This window comes from Triticum aestivum, chromosome 7B (assembly GCF_018294505.1).
Source record: "Triticum aestivum cultivar Chinese Spring chromosome 7B, IWGSC CS RefSeq v2.1, whole genome shotgun sequence".
Classification (NCBI taxonomy): domain Eukaryota; kingdom Viridiplantae; phylum Streptophyta; class Magnoliopsida; order Poales; family Poaceae; genus Triticum; species Triticum aestivum.
In genome coordinates, this window is record NC_057813.1 from 761,937,251 (window position 1) to 761,956,196 (window position 18,946).

At 44.8% G+C, this 18,946-nt stretch overlaps 1 protein-coding gene across 1 annotated transcript; it reads right to left on the bottom strand.

Moving 5' to 3' along the window:
• Positions 1-485: 485 nt before the first annotated feature.
• Positions 486-1,899, bottom strand: LOC123162155 (basic endochitinase A). The gene is made up of 2 exons (XM_044579946.1): positions 1,278-1,899; positions 486-1,063 (listed from the first exon to the last, which is right to left on the bottom strand). The coding sequence occupies exons 1-2, from the start codon at positions 1,859-1,861 to the stop codon at positions 676-678; spliced, it is 972 nt and encodes a 323-aa protein (XP_044435881.1). The 5' UTR covers positions 1,862-1,899; the 3' UTR covers positions 486-675.
• Positions 1,900-18,946: the final 17,047 nt, after the last annotated feature.

Consider the following 18,946-nt stretch of genomic DNA (forward strand, 5'->3'; position numbering starts at 1 on the left):
ACTCAATTGTCTTTGATGGGAGCATACCCCTGCGAAACCATGTAATCCATAGAATAGGGTGTGAAGGTAGACCGTGGAATGAAGCAGGACTACTAAAGGGTGATTTGAGTGTGGGTAAGTTCGACGTGTGGCAGAGTGGGTTAGTGCGAGGTGTTAGCCTTGAATAGTTGAGTGGTTTTGGTGGAGTTGGGTTTTATCTATAATGCTTCTGATGCATCCTCGTTCTTTCAGCATGGCAATAAATCCTAGAACCCAATGACAGAAGAGCATCACAAATACTAATGTAGTTTGGACCAAACTAAGAATATTGTTAAAATAATTCCACCACATAACTGAAATGTGACTGGTTAGCTACATAACAAATTGTTGGAAGTAAAGAAATGGGTAAGTAAAGCCATATCTGCTCTAAACGCCCGTCCATTTTTTAGCAAAATTACTGGAGTATGAAAGATCAGGCGACATATATATTTGTAGACGTTTCTGCATAAACGAGAATATACTTTTAATAAAAGGTGGTGACACTTCCTTTCCGTGCATCAACATACATATACTAGTACAGGTGTCCGGGAGGTCTGGTCATCCATTTATTTGGTCATAAAGTACTTCCCAAGATAATTTATTTATGGGTGATCACATCCACACATTCATAGATCGAGGACCCATAGTCTTTCGATCTCACTGTACCGCGAGCCCGATGTTGAACGACAATTGGTTGTAGCAGTCGAGGTTATTCCCGTAGCCGATGCCGAAGATGTCACAATAGCGCTTGTAGAATCCGATCCGATCGGCCACCTTGTCGTTCTGCCCCTTGCCGCATTCGATCCCGCCGTTGATGACATTGGTGATCACGCCGTACCCGGGTACCCGTCCCGCTGCGCTGTCCCTAGCCGTCGGTCTCCACAACCCTGTGATCACGTCATGGCATGACGGCTTGTTTGACTGTGTGGTCATCCAGAACCAGATGGCCGTCTTGAACGCCACCGTCGGGTCCGTGGCCACCAGGTCCGGGTTGTTCAACAGGTCCACCCCGATTGCGCGGCCCACCGGTCCATAGTTGTAATTGCTGCATCGATCGATAATGAAATAGACACGTGCTCAAAATCCAGACCAAGAAAACAATATATTCGTACATTTTGACCAATCCAAACAATACATATGGAAATTTATTTTATTATTGATCTAATTACATATAAATTGGTTAAAACTCAGAAAGTTTGAGATAGGAGGCTGTATTTTTTTTATTAATATGACATGACGAGAGTTTTGTTGTTGCTTACTGAGTGAGCTGAATGGGGCCGCGGCCGTAGTACTGCTTGCCGGGCGCGCACGGCCAGTCGGCGCTCTGGCTGCAGTAGCTTTCCGGCGGACTCTTCTCCTGCTTGAAGCAGTAGCCCCATGAGAAGGGGCCGTCGGGTGCGGTGGCCCACCCGCCGGTGGTCTCGTGAGAGGTCTGGCCGAAGAAGGCCGCCACCTCTCGTTTCCGCGTGTCCAAGTCTCCCGTGGTGCAGAAGGCCGGGAACGCGCTGGCGGCGGCCAAGAAGGCGTCGTAGGTGTAGAACCCGCGGGCCAGGCACGCCGCGTCGTTGCGATGGAGGAGGAACCGATCGAAGAGGTCCCTGGAAACGATGGATGCAACCCCACCGCCGCTGCCGCCGCAGCCATTGCACTGGCTCTGGCAACCGCCACCGCAGTAGTCGGAGGTGCTGCCGCAGAACCCGAATTGGCTGCAGCAGAGGCAGTTGGCGCACTTGGCGCCGCCGGCCTGCGAGCCGCACTGCTGGGCCGTAGCCAGCTCCACCGCGGCCGCCGCCAGGACGACGGCCAAGATGGCCGTCGCACACGGTGCTCTCAGCGCGGACATGGCTGCTGGCTGCGGGATGAACGAATCGAGACGCCGAGTCAGCTATTTTATAGAACAGAGCAGTTTACGCGTGCAATCGTCTTCGCCATTGAATTCTGATCACGGCAGCTGGCCAGAAGAAGTTTCGCCTACCATCCTCTTCATTATTGCACATGCGCAGGGCCCATGCATGTCTCTTGAGAAGAAGTTTCGCCCTGATCTTCTTCATCACTGCACATGACCAATAATTGGTCGTCCGTCAACCACGTTTGATTGATAAATTAGTTAATGCGATGATGGGGTTGGTGTAGCTACCAAGACAAGACAACAAGATTATCCTGTTACTAGAAAAGAACATTCTACAACTATATATATGTGTCGTGTTTTGGAACGTTAGATTGAGTTTAGGTGGTGAACGATTATCATTTTTCTGTTTTTTTGTTAAGAAAGGCAAGCCACCAAGCATCTGCATCCTTGGCTCCACACAGCCATAATTTTACCTATCTTGTCTAATCTAGCCTATCTATTTGGTCTAATATCTAGCCATAATTTACTGTGAAAGGCTGTACAATTTTTTTTGAACAATTTAGTACTCCCTCCATTTCCTTATACAAGGCCACAAACTCTTACAAGGCCACAACCTCATTTGTTCTAAAATAAATGTTAACCATGCATTAAAAAAATGCGTCTAGAAAAAATGTTGACAATGTATACAAAAATGTAAGCAAGAAATATACAATGCGTGAAAAAAATTGATCATGTATTTAAAAAATATGAATGTTTTAAAACAAGTAAACAAGTATTTGAAAAATATTAATCAAACATTAAAAAATGTAAATTAAATATATAAATAAGTTAATTATATATATATATATATAATGTTAACTATGTATTGAAAAAAATGTTAAACTTCTATTTTAAAATATTAAATGTTTATAGTGAAACTATTGACCATGTATACAAAATATGTTCAACTTGTATTTGAAAAATCTTAAATGTGTATAGAAAACAATATATACCATGTATTAAAGAAATGTCTAACTTTTATTTAAAATATGTTAATAAATCATTTTTAAAATAAAATTTTTAATATGTATAGAAAATATGTTGACCATGTATTAATTTTTTTTATTTGGTATTGCAAAAATGTTAAACGTATGTTAGCAAAATATATATGATATATACAAAATTGTTAAGCGTATGTTAGAAACCCGAGAGTAAACAAAGAAAACTATATTGAAAAAAGGAGAAAGAAACAAACAAAACCGAAGAAAAAGGTAAGAAAAGAAAAAAAACCAGTGAAATCAATTAAGAAATAAAGAAAATTGAAAAAATGTTGACTATGTATTGAAAAAACTGGAAAACAATGAAAAAGTGAAAATAACGAGGAAAAACAGAGAAAAAACCGAATAACCCCCTAAAAAAACAAAAACAAAAACCAGATAAAAATGAAAAGCGGTGGGAAAACTGCCTTCATTCACCTCATGTACGTCTCGCCCCAACTAGATTTCACGATTTGGACATTGGCGTGGTGGCTAGCTGCGCGGGTTAACTTCTACTCCCTCCGTTCCCAAATAATTGTCTTTTTAGCCATCTCAAATGGACTACAACATATGGATGTATGTAGACATGTTTTAAAATGTAGATTCACTCATTTTGCTCCGTATGTAGTCACTTGTTAAAATCTCTAGAAAGACAGAACGGAGAGAGTAGTAGACCATGGTTGGATGCCTGCAGCTCCGCTTTTCCTTCTCCCTTTATCAGCGACCGTAGTAGGGATGTCTCACTGAAACGGCTATAGTAGTCGGGCCGGCCCATTACACGCACCTTGGCCTGCACGCGAGAAAAACCGCCTACAGCTCCCTTGCAGCTCGCTACGATCTCGTTGAATGTGACCAGCAGCTCGGATATCTTTTGGAACCGTTTGTCGACTGCAGAATTTATATATCGACCACCCCTTAAAATTTGAGATTGATCCAACTGTCCGAACTCCAGAAAACGTCCGAGGAGTACATAAATTTTTGGATCTATTTTCTGCATGAAAACGAATCCGATTCAAGTTCATCATTTCATGAACAGGTTATGAGATGTCCTTTTTGAAGGAATGTTTTTCTAGCCTATTATGTTTTGTTCCCAAATACGTGCCTGCAATGTTTTAGCCTTTTTCGAGGTGATCTTTGACCGTCACGCCGGTGTCAAAACAATCTGACCACGTCGCCCCAAGGATTGCATGAGTCGGGCGCGTCGGCATCGCCACGTGTTTATTTCATCAAGTTGGTATTGACCGTGTCAAAAGTTTCGACCTGCGTAGGCATCACCGCACCGTCGCATCTTCAAGCCGATGTCTACCACGCTGACACACTTCGACACCTAGGCTGGAATGGGGGCTTCAACATCACCATACTAACCTGTTCCGTCACCTTGGTTAGACCGGGGGCTTCGACATCTATTCATTTACATACTCCAGGGGCTTCATCATCACCAGCCGACTAGCTTCATCACGACAGCTAGAGCGGGGGCTTCGCCTCACCACATCAACCATGTTGCGTCGCCACTTCGTGGAGCCAAGCTCCTCGCTCGGTCACATAGGGACGAGTTTGGGGGTTGGGACCTCGGTCAAGCCGAGGACTACACACCATGTCGGATCTGTCAAAGTTCGATGGACGTCTTCATCCCACGAGAAGCCCGGACAACGTCATCAACACTAAGCACATTAACTAGCTAAGTGCTTTCATGTTCAATTTTCTTCTAACATTTTAATTTTTGTTAGGTTCAAACCAACCATTATATTTGTGTCTTTTTCTATCATACCTTTTTTGACTCAAGTGTATGGTCAATTAGCGGGATGGTCTGATTTGTCGCTAAAGCCGCTTGTGTTTAGTTCGCTGAACTGGCCTGAGAAGCACCCCGCCTTCGGGAATAGGAGGTTGAATATGAAGACTGACCCGCTTGAAGTCTAAAAATCGGATGTGTCATGTTAAAACACAACAGAAGCAAAAATTAATTTTAAGACCAATTTCGGTTGGCCCCAAGAAACTTGATTTCATACAGACGTAAAGTTTGTATGTAAGACTTTTGGTTTTCCGAGCTTATGACATCTTTAACCTATTTTTTGTTTTTTCTTCGGGAGGCGTTACATCCTCTTGCTCGAGGTGTCCTATGTGATGGTTCTGCTCGGGAAATCTTTCCGACTCGTAGTTCGGCACCTCTGCATTGGCCAAATGGACATGACAGTAAAATAGTTCCCAGGTCAGGTGATAAGATCCTAGGGTCGGCCATATTGCCCAACTCAAGTCTCGGGGGCTACTGCATTGACAATTCAATGCAGAAAATTCAAAGTACAAAACGGTTTATGAGGAGATTAGAATTCTTAGGCTAGATGGCCGCATCCAACTTGAGTCTTAGAAGTTATTGCGCACCGCGTTTCCTTTCCTAAAGTATGTCGTCCTAAAGTATACTTTTCATCCCTCAATTCTTCGTGAAGTCTAGATTTGGTCCCTCAACTCCAAAACCGGACAACTTGCACCCTTAACTACTAAAACCGGACAAGATTCATCCCTGGTCATGGTTTTGACCGGTTTTGGTGCAGTCCCACCCCGGTTTTGACCGTGCTGACTCAAATTTGCGTACTTTTCCAATTCCTCTTAATGTTTTCAAATCCGGGTAGTTTTTTCAAATACGTGAACTTTTTAAAAATATGTGTACTTTTTCCAAATCCGTGTACTTTTTCTAAGTTCATGTACTTTTTTCAAAATCCGCGTACTTTTTTAAAGTTCATGTGTTTTTTTTCAAATTCATGTAATTTTTTAAAATTGACGTACTTATTCATATTTGTATACATTTTTTTCTTTTGAAAATTTTGTGTGAACTTAAAACGTACATTTGAATTTCTTTAACCCAAATTAGAAAAAAAAAATGTGGAGTTGAAAAATAAATTTGAAACAAGTATCTAAATTTCAAACAAAGTTCATGGATTTGAAAAGAGTATGTGACTTTCAAAAAGTTCACGGATATAAAAAAATTACGCGAATTTGAGTCAGCACCGGTCAAAACCGGGGTCAGTTAGCACCAAAACCGGTCAAAATCAAGACCAGGGATGAATCTTGTCCGGTTTCGTTAGTTGAGGGTGCAAGTTGTCCGGTTTCAGAGTTGAGGGACCAAACCTAGACTTCACCGAAAGTTGAGGGATGAAAAGTATACTTTTCTCAATAAAATATGTGCGGCAACACCTGCGCCCGAGATCACGGCACCATTGTCGCTCCCAGCTGATCTCATACTCGAGATCATGGCGCGCACCGACCTTTTTCACGCTTGTTTGTTGTTCCGCCGCTTGCAAGCATCTCCGCCGTGACATTCTAAGCCTGTCATTCATCCGCCGTGTCACTCAACTTGCGGCTCCCTCGATCCTCGCCGACATCTCTAGCTATGACGACTGGGCCCTCACTCTGGTCCATCCGGTCACGGCCGCCGCAGAGTCCTTCTATCATGACCACCTCTCGCCCTTCATTTCACGCCGGTTGGCTAGCCTCCTTGGCCAGTATAGCATGGTGACATCCGGTGGCGGACTCGTCGTCCTTCGCCACCAACATGTAAAAACAAGACAAAAGTACAAGAACCGCTTTGACTTGTGCCTGTACAACCCCATGACAGGCCACGCCGCCTTCCTCCCAAAATTGCCATATGTCCAGGTTAGCATTACCACTGTCCTGGAATACGTCCTGCTCACCGCTGAGGATCGCATCGGCTGCTCCTTCATATCGCTTTTCATTGATCTCAACATGCGGAGCATTGAAGTACACACCGCCACATCCTCCTCTCGTACCTGGGAGACACTTAGTTATGCAAACCATCATGACTCCCCATGGCGGTCGTTTCATGGCTACGATGACCCTGCCATCCTCCATGGCGGCATCGTCCACTGGTTGGTAGAGCAGGGCAAACAAATCCTTATCTATGACGTGAGGACAAGGATGTCGGAACTAATTAAGCTGCCACCTATTAGCCACAAGACAAGCCAGCTCCAGTTGGCGACATCACCAGATAAGAAACTACTAAAACTGTGCGCCATAGATGGGTTCACGATATCCATGTGGCTACAGCTCCCTACTACCCCAACAGGTGGTGGTGGTTATGGCGATGGTTGGGCACTAGAAACTGTGATTATCATAGAGGACAATCTACGGTCGTTCTACCCAGACCTCCCTGTTGGAGATGGCCTTGATGTACTATCCGAGTTTAAGAAATTCAAGAAGTGGACCAACGACATGGTTCTGCTGCAGATATGTAGTGGATTTTGTGTACTTCTTGATTTGGAGACGAAGGAGATAAATATGCGAGAGTGGTGATCCATGTTCTTGGATATTGACCTAGAATCTCACCTGCAACGCATGAAAGTTTTTTCCTAACTAGCTACAAAGTAAGGAGGGTGAGGGTAGGTTACAAACCGATTTATCACCTTTATCGATCAATTCTTTAGAAGTTGATATTTTATCTTATTTTGACCTATCATATGAACAGACTATCACAAGGTATATGGAAAAATAAATCCATGCAACACTATAGATACCTTCTCCAAGGACTATTCTACAAGTAATTATTGGGATGTCCCCAAATTGTTGGCACAATATGGTTTTCCCAAATATGTATAAAATAAAATAAGAAATGAGTATGCCATTATTAATGTTGAAATATATTGCCCGCCTTTTTCCCTCAGTTCAGACTTTTGTATGAATTGGCTGGAGCATGAATTCAATGTGGTATCCGAGTCAAGAGGTCCTGAGTTCAAGACCCTGCCAACGCAGTATTAAAAAATGATTCTACGGCCTAAGTAATCCCACCTCTAAGGACTAAATAAGCTTGTAAGTGTGGGGGTGTTGAAATATATTGTCTGCATCTCTTCATCAGTTCGGACTTTTGTATGAGCATGAAAATCATACACGGGTGGTTTGTGATCAAAGTTCTTGCCAGGATGTAGTCATGCACAACTCTACTTCCGCTGCGCTACGAGTCGGTGACGAAAAGATCAAACCTTGTATGCAGTCTCCATAGTGGTCCTGGGCTGGTGCGTAGGTCGGATAATTTTCTTTCTGCCGTGTCACCCTACATGTGCGGCATGGCCTAGCGCTTCCTGGGCGTCAGACGGCGGCTGCTGGTTGCAATGTAGCCGGTGGCTCTTCTCACGGGCGGGTGGAGGCACGTCAGCGGGTGGACGGTGGACGACTTGGCCTCAGGCGGCGGTGGCGGGACGATGCGTGCAGAGCCGAGGGGGCACAGGGCTGGCACCATGGATGGGGATGCTCAACGGCCGGACTGTCGGCTGCCTTGGCGGCCTCCCATCTGGATCCGGGATGCCTGGATCTTATGGGGTGGTATCCCCCCCGGGCGAATTGGCTGGTTGTTGGCCAACAGCGCGGACTAGCATCCGTTGCGGGAGTTTGACGGGGTCCTCCTGCCCGTGGCTCGTCGCTCCTCGCGTGGAGTCTGACGTTCGGTTTCCCTGGAGTCAGTGCGTGGCTCTAGGCCGCCTTTGTTCCGGTCAAGGTAGGAGCTTGTTGTTTGATTGGGGGCGTCTTCTCGTTATGGCGTTGATGAAGGACCGTGGTAGTGGTGGTCGGGACAGCGTTATGCCCGCGGTCGGATCTGTGCCATAGACCGCGGATTTGGCGTCATCTGAGTTGATGGCTCGAAAATGGCCGTTGGTAGCCACTGGGACATGTCCCCTCCAGTCGACCTGGATAGAAAGGGACTTCAGGCGGGGGTGCCCCTACGGTGGTGGCGTCGACCCTGGCCTAGGGGTTGATGTTGGGTTTCTCGACCCGTGGTTCTTGCACGGTGAAGCGGACGGTCGGCTTTATCTCGTGGCATGGATGCCGGGGCGGGCGCCCTGGAAGGTGGTCTACATGGTTCGCTCTCCGGCGGGCACCATGGCCGCGGGGGTGGCATTGTCTCTTGGTCATATGGATGGTGAGAGGCTCGGCGCAAGGTAGCTCGGGCGCTCTCTCGGTCTCCATGGGGGCGCCTAGATTCAGATCTGGGGACTTGAGCTCATCATGGTTCGTCTGAAGACCTCGTCGTACAGGCGAGAACTACCAGGCGAAAGCTCTGCGCATAGGCGCCGACGATGGTGACGCTCAAGGGTGACGCTCTCTTCTTGAAGATGTCGTGGTGGTGTTCCCATCTGTGTTTGGGTTCTGCATGAAAACCTTTGTCCATTGTGGACTCGAAAGTGGCGAAGCTTCGCGCCGGCATCCCTCCTGAGGGCGTTGTCGTCGTGCTTCACTACTAGGGAAAACCCTAGCAGTAGAGCGGGATTAATGCCTATCAGTAGCGCAGGGAACCGCGCTACTAGTAAGGCGCTACAACTAAAGGTTAGCAGTAGTGTGGGTTAGACAACGCTAGTGCTATATCGACTTAGTAGTAGCACTTTCTACAATGAGCGCTACTGGTAATTAGTAGTAGCGCTTCTCCCAGCAAGTGCTACTACTATTATTCCGTATTTTACTATTTCATGTTGTATTCATACACATTTATACAAGTTTTCATACCGCGGCAATTTAGATATTGTTTTTACATCATAATGAGTTATTATGGTCACTGGGAGAAAGAACCATGGACTAGTTTCAAGTGGATGGACATCCAGTTGAAACTAATCCGCGGTTCTTTCACCCAATGATATAATAAATACATCATCATCATCATCATCATCATCATCATCATCATCATCATCATCATCATCATCATATCATTAACAACTTACCAACATAATACATCATTGTCTTATAACACCTCCTCATGATTATCGTTTTCATCAATGAGACATCACATAGCAAGTTGGTCACTAGTCATAATCACAACTACTCCTCATCATCAACTCTCATAAACATATTGTACCTCATAGGACCTACTACATTCTCTTAGGACCTACTATATTCTCTTAGGTAAAATAGCATAAAACAAGATAGCCCCTGACTCTCCATTATGGAGAATGGAGGATTATCCTGTCTCCAATTTTTGTCTTTCGCACAATGTTGCTTCCAAGAACCTCCTTACGACTGTTCATACATTTTTTTTCCATTCTTTGATTATCATGTGTTCACCGGTTTTAGAAATCCGGTATAGACAGGTGAGATTCGTAGGACGACCTGGCTATATGTTCAAAACATCAAGGCGACCATTCTGATACATCAAATGAGGCACACACTCCATCGGGAATTTCTGTTGAAAAACATAGTAATAACTTCTTAGTTAGCTATGTAGTTCAGTTTTAGAAGTATGCAAAAGATGCACGGACATCATAATAGTAAAAAATCTTACCAGGGCATCTCCATGGAAGTTATCATGGTTCAACACGTGCACTAGTGGCACGTATTGACCATAATGTGGAGGAGTTTTATAATAGGCATTGTAATTCTCAAGTTCAGTACAATATGCGACCAGATGATTTTTCTCCTGATAAGTTAACTCAGAGCCATCAGTGTAGTAGGTTCTGTCTACCATCTTCCGCACATTCTTTGAAGAATGAAAATAAGGTATCAATGGAAATAAGATGTCAACTATTTTGAAATAAACAATATAAATTAGTTAATAACTATGTTTGAGAAACTCACATAGCGGTAGAATTGGAAGCGTATCAACAAGGACCCAAATGTCCAAATTGTCCACCTCGATGTCGGGATCACCAAGATCCATGGTTACAAACATACCCTCTTGAAATCATACATCTTGCAAAGTGCTTCCCAACCCGGTCAACCAAAATGGGATACGCTCTCAGAATTGTATAGATTTACCTCAAAATCCATACCATGATGGGTCCTTGATGTCTACTACACAACCTTCTTCTTGTAGACGTTGTTGGCCCTCCATGTGCAGAGGTTTGTAGGAAAGTAGCAAATTTCCCTCAAGTGGATGACCTAAGGTTTATCAATCCGTGGGAGACGTAGGATGAAGACCGTCTCTCTCAAATAACCCTGCAACCAAATAACAAAAAGTCTCTTGTGTCCCCAACACACCCAATACAATGGTAAATTTTATAGGTGCACTAGTTCGGCGAAGAGATGGTGATACAAGTGCAATATGGATGGTAGATAAAGGTATTTGTAATCTGAAATTATAAAAACAGCAAGGTAGCAAGCGATAAAAGTGAGCGTAAATGGTATTGCAATGGTAGGAAACAAGGAGTCACTCCAAAGACACTAATAGCGGAGAACAAACGAAGAGATTATGGTAGGGTACGAAACCACCTCAAAGTTATCCTTTTTGATCTATCTATTCAAGAGTCCGTAGTAAAATAACATGAAGCTATTCTTTCCGTTCAATCTATCATAGAGTTCATACTAGAATAACACATTAAGACACAAATCAATCAAAACCCTAATGTCACCTAGATACTCCATTATCACCTCAAGTATCCGTGGGCATGATTATACGATATGCATCACACAATCTCAGATTCATCTATTCAACCAACACAAAGTACTTCAAAGAGTGCCCCAAAAGTTTCTACCGGAGAGTCAAGACGAAAACGTGTGCCAACCCCTGTGCGTAGGTTCATGGGCGGAACCCGCAAGTTGATTACCAAAACATACATCAAGTGGATCACGTGAATATCCCATTGTCACCACAAATAAGCACGGCAAGACATACATCAAGTGTTCTCAAATCCTTAAAGACTCAATCCGACAAGATAACTTCAAAGGAAAAATTCAATTCATCACAAGACAGTAGAGGGGGAGAAACATTATAAGATCCAACTATAATAGCAAAGCTTGCGATACATCAAGATTGTGCCATAGAGAGAACACGAGATAGAGAGATCAAACACATAGCTACTGGTACATACCCTCAGCCCCGAGGGTGAATTACTCCCTCCTCCTCATGGAGAGCGCCGGGATGATGAAGATGGCCACCGGTGAGGGATCCCCCCTCCGGCAGGGTGCCGAAACAGGGTCCCGATTGACTTTTGGTGGCTACAGAGGCTTGCGGCGGTGGAACTCCCGATCTATCTTCCCCCTCGATGTTCTTAGGGTATATGGCAATATATAGGTGAAAGAAGTCGGTCGGGGGGTGCTCGACGGGCCCAAGAGACAAGGGGGCGCGCCCAGTAGGGGGTGGGGGGCGCCCTCCTATCTCCTGGCCTCCTCGAAGCTTCCCTGGCTTGTACTCCAAGTCTCCCAGATCATGTTCGTTCCAAAAATCACGCTCCCGAAGGTTTCATTCCGTTTGGACTCTGTTTGATATTCCTTTTATTCGAAACACTGACATAGGCAAGAAAACAACAATATGGGCTGGGACTCCGGTTAGTAGGTTAGTCCCAAAAATGATATAACAGTGTAAAGTAAAGCCCATAAACATCCAAAACAAATAATATAATAGCATGGAACAATAAAAAATTATAGATATGTTGAAGACGTATCAGTCTTTATGTTAATTTTCTTTGTTTCATTACTCTCATGATCTTCAAAACTCATCCTCTCCAAGACATGACGTCTTGCATGGCATGGGATAAGCTAGTCAAATTGTAAAAGACGAAAATTACACGTTGAAGTAGTAGAAGTCGAGCTTAATTACGAGAAAACACTTTGCATCGTAGCTTACCGTATCATAATCGAAGGCCTCCTCGAGCTTAATGCTGAAGCGCCGACCTTCTACCAAGTGAGGCATGTCGCAGAAACCTCGGTCGTCGCCGCACCAGGAGCACTCACCGGGACCTTCTTCGTCCGACGGCATTTCCTATGTTCATAATTCAAAAATTAAACTTGTACAATTAAATATATGTACTACGAAAACTAATTAGATCATTATTATTCATCACGGGTGGTCTATCGGTCTGTCGAGTCTTTTCTTGAAAACTCTCAGCTCACGTAGTGTATACATTCGACCGTCGTTCAGGATTATTCGTCCTCTCATATATGGTCGAGACTCTTCCTCACTGATTCCTCTCTGACATTTGTGACCGTCTGTGATGTTCGTTACTCCTCCTTCGCCTAGTGCATAACAAAGGTCTAGCACAAAGAGAAAAAGGAGAAAGGACCCGCACGACAACAGTCGGGATTCTTTGGCCTCGACAGAATTAAAGTCAACCCAAAATATCGTTTAGTTATCTTTCTAGAAAATCCAGGCCACTTGATATTTCATATATATTTTTAGCACACGTCATGCCAAAATTCACGGCATGACCTTTGCTAAAAAAAAGACATGTCGAGCGCCTGAAATTTGTTGGAACGGAAATTAAACAACACTCCGGCAAAACATAGGTCACTCGGAGGTGTAACCGGCAAACATGACCGGTCACTTGGGCAACCACATATCCTATTTGAGCAACACAAGATATACATGTTTTTATCTACATCATATCTAATAGGACTCATATTGACATGGAGATTTGGCTGGTCTCACCTCGAGGTCGGAGGGGGTCGGTGAGGGACGACGGCGGGGATGGTGGAGGGGCTCCTAGATTTCTGCAAAAGCAAAAACCCTATAAGTTATCACTAATACATCCCGAATAGTATCATACATATAACATCACTAATACAACTACAACTCTAGCGAACGACGGGTATTGACGACGAGGATGCGGGATAGGCATCGTCGTCGTCGATGCGGGAATAATTGCTTAAACTAAAAAAATAAAAACAAATGTGACATGTTCAACTAGTTTTATTAATTCAACTAGTTCTTACTAAAAATAAACTTACTATAAATGAGAATAAACTAGTTCTTTCTAAAAATAAACTAGTTCAACTAGTTATATTAATTTTCTTACTAAAAATACATTAGGTCTATTAATTCATCTAGTTCTTACTAAAAATAAACTAGTTCAACTAGTTTAATTAATTTACTTACTAATTATTTTAAACACTTACTAGAAACAGTAAAAAAATACATTATACAATAGTAAAAAAACTACAGTAAAAAATAGAAAAAAATGGAGATGGAGGAGGAGGGGAAGGGAGGAGGAAGGAGAGAGGAGGAGGGAGGGCCGGTGGGAGGAGGGCGGCCGGAGGAGGAAGGAGGGGAGGAGGGAGGAGGGAGGAGGAGGGACGGAGGGAGTACCTAGGTGGAGGAGCAGCGCGGCGGCGGCGGACGACAGGTTCGGCGCGGGCGAGAGTGAGTGAGAGGGTCGGGCGCGTGGTGACGATAAGGTAAGTAAGTAGTAGCGCATTTCCGATATACGCGCTACTGGTATGATACGTAGCAGTAGCGCTGGTTGCATCTACGCGCTACTGCTAAGTGGGGCTAGCCATCTGCGTCCAGTACAAACATAGCAGCAGTGCATTTTCCTAGCGTGCGCTATTGCTAAAGTAGTAGCAGTAGCGCAGTTTATTTTAAAGCGCTATTACTAAGTAGCAGTAGCGCCCTGTTTTGTCCAGCGCGACTGCTAAGATGCTGTGTATAAGATTTTTCCTAGTAGTGCTTAGGTGTATAGGGCGTAGATCGGCGTTGTACTCGGGTCTTCCTGTGCTTTTTCATCGGTACCATCGGTGATCCATTTATTTTAGGATCGGCTTTGTAATAGGTCTATCTCTCCACTTTGTATCATTCGGTTGTGTATTTTGTTTGGTCATCAGGGACAACTACATGAACTTGTACGCTGCGGATCTTGAGTGAGGGGACATGGAGAAGCTGATGTATCGCGGTCGGGTTAGCCAACGAATGTTCATACCCTTTGACATATATTGGCCATGAAGTTTTTATTTTTTTGCGGGTATATTGGCTGTGAAGATGACTCACAGAAACAATCATCTGAGAATTAAATTTCTCTTAATTCCATAGGTTGTTTGTATAAAACTTCTATGTTTGGGCGGGGTGAATCCTGACAATTCAGCTTAGTGGTCACTATGAAGTATTTTCTTGTGTTGAATGTAAATACTGCAATTTTTTAAGTGAATATAGTACTGTAATTTCTTAGTGGTTACTGTGCCATCATGAATGTAGTACTCGGCAAAGAGGATTTTCCTATGTCAAACTTTTTAGAGTTTGACCAACTCTACCGAAATATCTGGAAAGACATATGCTGTCTAATATATATATAATGAAAATTCACCTGGTAATGAATCTAATAAAGTAAACTTTGTTTCATATATGTTGACATATGTTTATATAGAATTGGTCAAACTTAATGAAATTTGACATAGGATAATTCTGTAACTTCAGTTATTCTAAAGGGAAGTGATTCCTTTCGTACGGCCGACCTCGTGGTTTTATCCGCCCCCTCCCACAAACAACACATGGCAGTGGGCCGCAGACGTTGCTACTTCTTCTTGGTCTTATCTTCGCAGGAGGCTTCATTCGAGCAGATCCAACACTGTCCCCAACTCTCATCCTCCAACACCAATCCACCATGGCGTATGTGACTCCTCCGGCTCCATGGTGCTGGGTGACCTTGGTGCTCTGTTACAAAAATAAAATCTGCAACTTGTCGCCATCGCGGTCTGTCGTTGCAGCCGGGGTCTCGCACAGTTGTCGCCGTTGTTGCCCGCCTCCACCATGACTGCTGGTCATGCGCGGTGCGCCACCTCGCCGGTGAGGCGACCTTGCAGGAGGTGCGGCACTCGCCGGCGGCAGTGCCATGGAGGGAAAGGGCGGCGCCGCTCCTCCTTCACCACCGTCCAACAGGCTCGTGGCGAACGAGGTGATGTTTTGTTTTGCAACATCCAATCTGTTGCAAGAAAGATTTCTGCAACAGCAGTCATGTTGCAAAACTTTCTTCCGTAACACCATATAGAGGTGAAGATAAAGATAAAAAAATAATGAAACATCACCTCATTTGCAAAAAAAGATTGCAACAATGCCTCTGTTTCCAAAAAAATGAAGTCAAAAAAATTCTGCAACGGCCTATGTTGCAAAAGAACCTGCAACACAACTTATGTTGCAAAAATATCCCCAACACAATTTCTGTTACATATGTTTCCGCAACAAGAGCTTTGTTGCAAGGAAGAGAAACCGGTGTAGCCGCTTGATTTTCTCAGATCTGGCCGCTCGCGAGGCGGCGGATCTTTTAAAAATATCTGCCGGCCGACGCGTAGCAGCCCCCTGTTCTAAAATGGAGGAAGTACGTTCTCATGATAGGCCCACTTGGTATTCTGTTGTCTTTGTTAAGTGCCAGGACAACAGTATGCAGTAGGAAAACAGCTCGGAATTCAGTAAGAAGGCCGATTCTAATGGTGATGCTAGTTTTATTAAATTGAATTGATAATTACATCGGATGAAATTTCACCGAGTAGCAAACCAGGGGTGTTCATTGAGCCAAGAACTCATCTTTATTTCGAAAATAAAAAGCTAAATAGGTCACCAGCCACATCATTATTTGTTTCAACTTTCACCAGCCAAATGTACTGAACTTGCCTGCAAAAACAAAAACAGTATGTGTAACAAAACAGCCTGCGTAGAAATTAATTAGTGACATCCAAAGAGTTTTTGCTCCGCCTGCACCATTTGGGAACCATAGAATTAGCTGGGTGCAAACCATTTCGCATTGCCATGGCTTCCATTTGATATCGGTAGCGTACGTGTGGGCAAAAAGCGAAGGTAGCCGCCATCAACTGGTCATGAGAATCTTGAGAGTCGGAGCCGAAGTTCCACTGAAGGAAATTGGATTGGACATAAAAGGTTAAGTGATTAATGACTGAATATTACCAAAAGATAAATTAACTGAAGAAGTGAAGATTAAGAGAAGCTGCATTAATGAAATCGAGTTCGAGATATTATTTTGTAAGCAGGCTATGCGTAGCCGCGAGCCAGTTCCAACTTGCAATAGGTTTGGACCGAGAAACCAGCCATGGGCCAGCTCGAGATATCAGTTAGTTAGTTTGATTGAGATCACATAGGTAAAACTTAGACTCATAAAACAAAAAAACTAAATAAAATCTGGTAAAGTGGAGGCGAATCCACGGGCTCGCCATTGAAGATAGGAGGGAAGAGTTTCCCTAGCCGCCTAGGGTTAGTAAAGAAAAACTATAGGAAATAAACAAAAGACTTACTTTGTGGAAGTGATGTCACAAACCTGGGAACCAAATGCAAAAATGGTAAAAACAAATAGTGGGATTTTCGGGTTTTATTTAGTCACCAGGTTCGTCTATTACAATGTCCGATAGTAACTCCGGTGGTACATGCAACGATGATTGCCGCAATTTATTGATGGAACCCGGATTATGTAAGACATGCGCAGCTTGATTCGCCGATTGGTGTGCCGACTACACCTTGAACCCTTCTCTGAATCTTAGCAAATATTTGATCCCCTCAATAAGAATTATGTAGACCGACATGTCAAGCCTTTCCCCATCAGACGCCTTGCTACGTTTTAGTTATCCATCTCAGGAACAAACATAGGTAAAACCCAAGGCCAGGACGAGCTCGGGTGCAAGACGGTGGTCGAAGACCGCGTGCTGGAGCTGTTCGACCGCGACCGCGCGCTGCTCACGCGTGTGACGCGCTCCAAGAACAGGTTGTACACCATGAAGCTAAAGATGGGAGCGCCCGTGTGCCTCCTGGCCGTCATGCAGGATGAGGCCTGGTTGTGGCATGGACGCTACGGCCATCTCAACTTCCGCTCGCTGCATGCTCTCGCAGAGAATGGCATGGCGGAAGGCGTGCCGTCAATCGAGCGCGTCGAGGAGTTCTGCGACAGATGCGCTCTTGGGAAGCAGCAGTGCAGCACCGCGTCCCGCTCCCGCAGGTGTCCAAGTACCGCACTGAGCGCGGGCTCGAACTGGTCCATAGTGACCTGTGCGGGCCGATCAAGCCAGCCACGGCGGGCAGCAATAGGTACTTCCTGGTAATGGTTGGTGATCATAGCCGTTTCATGTGGATCGAGGTGCTCAAGTCCAAGGATCAGGCGTTCAAGCGTTTCAAGCGGGTCAAGGCGCTCGCGAAGGCGACGCCGGGCAGGAAGCTCCTGGCGTTCTGATCCGATAGCGGTGGCGAGTTCAACTCCGCCGCATTCCTACAGTACTGCGACGAGCACGGCAACAAGCACTGCACCACCGCCCCCTACACGCCACAGCTAAAACGGCGTCGTCGAGCGCCGCAATCAGACGGTGGTGGAAATGGCGCACTGTCTCTTGAAGAGCATGGGCATGCAAGCGATATTATGGGGCGAGGCTGTAAGACTTAGGGTTTTGGGAAACTGCACGACACCCGTTAAGGGTGTGGCTATCTCATATATATAAGGGGTACACCAAGGTGTACGATACAATATACAAGACATATACAGAAGCTATATGTAAATACAGTCTAACACCCTCCCTCAATCTTAACTATGCCCTGAAGTACAAAGTATGTTAAGATTGCGCCTGCAGCCTACAAACTGAGGTTGTGGAAGAGGCTTCGTGAAAATGTCAGCAAGTTGATCTTTGGAGGAGATGAACTTGATGTGAAGTAGCTTCTGTGCAACACGTTCCCGTACAAAATGATAGTCAACTTCTATGTGCTTTGTCCGAGCATGAAACACTGGATTAGATGAGAGATATGTAGCTCCAATGTTATCACACCAAAGGACAGGCGGCTGAGTTTGAGGAACTCCCAACTCTCTCAATAAGGACTGTACCCATACGATCTCAGCTGTAGCATTTGCAACGGCTTTATATTCTGCTTCAGTGCTACTCCTGGACACTGTAGCTTGTTTGTGAGCAGCCCAGGCGATCAAGTTAGGACCAAAGAAGACAGCATGTCCCCCCGTGGATCGCCTGTCATCTGGATTACCAGCCCAGTCAGCATCTGAAAAAGCAGAAAGCGTAGGAGACGGTGCTGGCTGAAGGAGCAAACCATATGAGGCAGTAAAGCAAACATAACGAAGAATCCGCTTCACCGCTGTCCAATGAGAAGTCCGAGGAGCATGAAGAAATTGGCAGACACGATTGACTGCATATGAGAGATCTGGCCGAGTGATAGTTAAGTACTGCAGGCCACCAACAACGCTACGATACTCAGTGGCGTCATCAGAAGTGAGAGGATCTCCATCAAACGCAGACAGACGATCAGTAGCAGACATAGGAGTCATGACATGTTTGCATTTAAGCATACCTGCCCGTCGCAACAGGTCCATCGAATACTTATGCTGTGTGAGTGTCAAGCCAGCAGAAGAACGTGAAACTTCCAGCCCAAGGAAGT